This window comes from Egretta garzetta, unplaced genomic scaffold (assembly GCF_000687185.1).
Source record: "Egretta garzetta isolate BGI_Z169 unplaced genomic scaffold, ASM68718v1 scaffold83, whole genome shotgun sequence".
NCBI classification, from domain to species: domain Eukaryota; kingdom Metazoa; phylum Chordata; class Aves; order Pelecaniformes; family Ardeidae; genus Egretta; species Egretta garzetta.
In genome coordinates, this window is record NW_009259105.1 from 184,003 (window position 1) to 189,004 (window position 5,002).

The 5,002-nt window shown below is 54.4% G+C and overlaps 1 protein-coding gene across 1 annotated transcript in view; it reads right to left on the bottom strand.

Annotated features, from left to right (window-relative positions):
• The window catches only part of PEMT (phosphatidylethanolamine N-methyltransferase), a 40,711-nt gene that overhangs the window by 8,142 nt on the left and 27,567 nt on the right, over positions 1 to 5,002 (bottom strand). The window contains exon 3 of the mRNA XM_009635313.2: positions 4,098 to 4,243. Coding sequence (XP_009633608.1) covers positions 4,098 to 4,243 — 146 coding nt within the window. The remainder of the gene's footprint in view (positions 1 to 4,097; positions 4,244 to 5,002) is intronic.

Below are 5,002 nucleotides of genomic sequence, written 5' to 3' on the forward strand. Positions count from 1 at the left end.
TCCCAGAAAGTATCCAAACCCCACCTGGACGCTGTCCTGTGCACCCTGCTCTGGGTGAGCCTGCTTGAGCAGGGGGGTTGGACTGGGTGATCTCCTGAGGTCCCTTCCAACCCTTGCCATTCTGGGATTCTGTGATTCTGTGATCAGCTCAGGGAGCTGCCACAGCCTGGGTCGTGTTCCCAGCTCTGCTGCCAGACCGTTCCCTGACCTTGGGCAAGTCTCCTCCATCCCTCCTGGTGCTATTGTGCACCGATCAGAATATCGGTCTTTCTTATAGCGCGGAGGGTGGTGAGGATTAATGTATGGTGAGAAAGTGCTTGGAAATCCAGATAAAAGGCATTATAGGAGTGCAAACTATTCAAGGTTATTATTATTACCTGGATCGTCGTGTAATTTCTTTGACCTCACACGGTGCAAAAACGTTTATTTCCAAGGATAAACAGCGCCTGCCCGATTAGACAATGCTTTTGGGCTTTAACTACAGGCCACTAAGTGAGATAATTGCCTGGTATTCATACTATATGTTCTCACAGTTACTTGGCAATGCAGCTCTGAGATTGTTCTGGTAGAAAGAACACATCACCACCACCCCCCCAACCCATTCCTGTGCTTTCTTATGTGTCAAAATGCTTCATTACACCCTGCCCGCCCTCGCCTTTGGGCTGAACACCTCTCTCCCCAAACGGCGTTGGCACCAGGGAGGTTTGCACTAAGCCCTGGGTCTGTGGGGCTGGCAGGGGCTTATCTGGGGCTGCAGGACCCCCCCGGGGCAGGCTCCCTGCAAGCAAGAGCAGGCAGCAGCTGGGGGAAGCAGGCAGCTCCCCCAGGCCACAAAAGCTTTTCCGATGTAAACCCTGCTCTAAACCCAGGCAGTTAAATGAACATGGCCACCAGAGAGGACTTGCAATATTTTTAGGTTCAGGCAGGTGCTAAGGGAAAGGACCGTGCATCGGTTTGCACAGCATCAGCCTGGGCATCCCCTGTGCCTCCATTAAGCCCTCAAATCAGGAATCGGCTCCTTGTCAGGCTGGGGGACTTCGGCATCTAATTTGGGTTATTTTTTGCTGGAGGTCAGCATAATCATCTCGCTGGACAGGGTAGACACTTTGGATCACGGTGGCAAAAAGCCAGTTGATGCGCTTCGCAAGGTCCTCCACAGTCCCCAGAGTCTGACCTAGGCTGAAGCACCACCTCTGCTTCCCTCCAGAGAGCCGCCGGCTTCACCGTAGCCCAGTAACAGACTTTGGTCAAGTCAGATTTACTTGAAATCTTGGTCAGCGCTGGAAGGCACTGCGCTCGGGTGTGAGACAGATGGGCTCAGACAGGCAGAGCTGCCTCTCGGTGCCCTCGGCCTCTGGGAAGCCAAGCCCTCGTTACTGCAGTCGTCAGGAAATAGGGCAAATGGTGAGGCGGACGGCGCCAAACTGATGCCCGAATCCCCGCGAAGACACGGTGTGGAGACGGGGCGCCGGGAGGATTGCTCTGCGGGGGAGAAGGCTGCCGGGGCGAGGGACCGCATCCAGCCATGGCAAAGAGGGGCTGGGGTCACAGAATCCCAGAATGGCAAGGGTTGGAAGGGACCTCAGGAGATCACCCAGTCCAACCCCCCTGCTCAAGCAGGCTCACCCAGAGCAGGGGGCACAGGACAGCGTCCAGGCAGGCTTTGAATATCTCCAGAGAAGGAGACTCCACAGCCCCCTGGGCAGCCTGGGCCAGGGCTGGGTCACCCTCAGAGTAAAGAAGTTCTTCCTCATATTCAACTGGAACCTCTTCTGTTTCAGTTTGTGCCCATTGCCCCTTGTCCTGGCGCTGGGCACCACTGAGAAGAGTCTGGCTCCGTCCTCGTGACAGCCACCCTTGAGATATTTGTACATGCTGATGAGGTCCCCTCTCAGTCTTCTCTTCTCCAGGCTGAACAAGCCCAGCTCCCTCAGCCTTTCCTCGTAGGGGAGATGCTCCAGTCCCCTCATCATCCTTGTTGCTCTCCTCTGGAGAGAGCTCTGTGCTCTGCACTCTGGTCAGTGCTGCTGGGCGGGAGATGGGGTGGCACGGACGGGCTTCTTGCAGAAGGGTGGCTGAGGCAGCTCCCACTGCAGCATTCAGCCCACGCTTAAGAGATAAAGTGCTCTGCAGCCACTCCAAAGCTTAAATGTGCTGTTAAAGAGGAATCAAATGGGCAGCCCTGATGCAGCCTCCATGCTCTGCCTGCTTCAGCCCTCGCTGCTGTAGGAAAACCCAAAAGGGAAGGGTCAAAAGCTGTTCCAGTAAGTTTTGAAGTGCTTGGGTGTCAGAGGCTCTCTCAAAACTTCTGAGCTCAGGTATCAACCGTGAGAAGAAGCTGGGTGCCCCTTTCTTGCCAAAGCAGGGCAGCCCTTTGCTACCCGCAGTCAGAAGTGCTAAAGCTGCTGGGAGACCCTGCTCCTCCTGCAGCACCAGCACATCACTAAAACCCTGCAGGAGGACATTGGAAGTACCAGTCCCAAGTGAGTCCTGAGCAAGAGAACATCCCACCTGAGATCCTCAGAGACCTGCAGACCCCTCGCCTTCCCTGTGGCTGGGTAAGAAACCACGCTGAACAGCATTCTCCGTTAAGAGTTTGCTGACTTGGACTCGTGGGGGCTTGCATGGAGCTGAGAAGCCGCTGTCGGTCCAAGGATGCTCTGTGGGGCTCCAGCTGGGCAATGCCTCCGTGGCACAGAGGTCCCAAGCCAGCCCGGCTGCACCAGCACATGGTCTTGGCATCTCCCTACCTTGACTCAGCTCTGCCCCAGCGCCTGTCATGCCCCAGCTAGCAGAGAGCTGGCCTCGCTCCCTGCTGCGTCAGGCAAGGTTTGGAGCCACGCAGCCTCCGCCCGGCGCACCAGCAGCAGGGAGAGCCTCTGCCGGCAGAAAGGATGGAGCAGAAGTGCCCAACATGGGCCACTAACGCCTGCCTCTTCCCTGCCCCGGGGGATATGGGAACCACTGGCCAAGCAGAGGGGGACAGGGCCACTCTCACCGCTTACGCTGAGCCTGACTCACTTGTTTGCTTTTCCCCAGCGGTTCAAGGCCAGTGGATCCTCCCGGTCGGATGAATCAGGCTTTACGTAAACAACCCCAGACCTGGCAGAACTTCAGGAGCATTCAGGCAGCTCTTGCTGGCCAGTTACTCCTGTGCCCAGCCTCTCTGGACACGTCTCCACAGACACAGCATCGCTCCTGGGGGGCCTTGGGCGATTGTGGGGGATGCAGGTGCCCAGTGGCTGGGGGACAGGGGTGTAACACAGGGCCAGGAGCGGGGCTGTGCCGACGAAAGGTGAGGGCACACATTCAGGAGTGCTGAGCTCTATTTCTGGTGGCAGGATCTTGGCCAACTCAACACATTTCTTTGCAACTCCACTTGAAACCAGGAAGGCTTATTACCTCCCTCCCTTCTTCCTGGAGACGCTGCAGGAGCTAATTGAATTTGGTTTGTAAAGCACTTGCAAAAGCACAGCCTAAATGCAGTGTCAAAGCTGGGGCTGTGATTATTTCAGCCAGCGGGAGCTGCCCCTTTCCTTAGATATTTATTGTTCCTGTCTCTATTTTATTTTTATGAATTCCACACATACTGGCATGTTTTTAAAGTCAACAGCACTAATAGAATTACTCTCTAAATGTGAAAGCAGGCACAGTGGAAAATGCCTTCTGCTATAAAGCGGCTGATAAAAGAATCCGTCAACAAATGTTAGGTTTATTGCAGGGGGAAGAGCAAACGAGATCTTGACTCGGCACGTGTGTCGAGCACGTGGGCGCTCAGAGCAAGGCTGCCGGAGAGCTCACACCCGCTGTGCCGGTGCCAACCTCCTCTGCACTTGGGGTCTCTTTTCTGGAGGGTATTTGGACTGTCAGCTGATCAGCTGCTTTCCAAAATTTCAGGCTTGACACTGAAGGTGATGGTATTCTCTGTGAGACGTAACGGCGTGGTTAGACCACACTTTAGGATCATAAAGCCAGGACTAAATCGAACAGCCCTGAAGGCAAGGACAAGGAAATTCTTACAGGACTCTGCCCTAGCAAAAGACCCCACAAGGATTAAATGCACTTTCTGGTTAAGCTGTTGAATATTTAGCACTTACCTAGGAACGTTCCAGTGAATCCCAGTGCTAAGAAGCTGGAGATGACAAACAAGGTCCCTACAGCCAAGATGGCCAAGCCTGACAAATAGGCCCAGCGGCAGTCCAAGCCCTCCAGCTTCGGCTGGCTCTTCATGGCTTCTGTGAAGCTGTTGGAGAGACAACAAGGGCTGTTAAAAGCGGCAACTCATTACTAACATCACCCACCTCTCCCTGGGAGATGCAGAGCTTTGGGAGAGGATGCCGCTGAGGAGGACCCTTCACCAGATCCCTTTTTCCACCTGGACCTACTCAACCTCCCAACAGGAGAAGCAAGGAGATGAAGCCTTGCGAGCAGCCAGGGCTGGACCGGGGGCAGCTATTTCTACTTGTAACCCTTGCTCACTCCTGGGAACACCAACCCCACTGAACTGCAGTATCAAAAGCTTTGCTTTGCTTGCCAAATCCCAGGTTTCACCATGACCGGGAGCTCTAGGAAAGACGCCCTTGCAAATGCTGGAGGCTGCAATGCCTCAGTAGAGGACTTGAAGGGTTGGGAGCAATCGGCTGGGTTATCTCATGCTCCCACCCCCGTTCCTCTCCATCAAAATATTTTGCAGCGTTCATGTGTCAGCCACGTGCCCAGGAGTGATTCACGGCTGAAGCCTGACAGTCAGGGGGAGGATTGGAACGGCAAAAGGAAAATACTAGAGACATGCATTTTCAAGTGAGAACACAGCTTCTCAGCTCCAACCTCGTTCAGGCATTTCAGGTCTGACCTTCCAAATACTCATTTGTGAGTGGAATAATTGTGACCCCTCCCTTCAGCCTCCTGAACCTTGCCCGGAGCAGGGCTTGGCAGGCTCAGCATCTCACACAGCTCCGATACAAACGTATGACTACAAAGGAGAAAACACCGTGATTAAAAA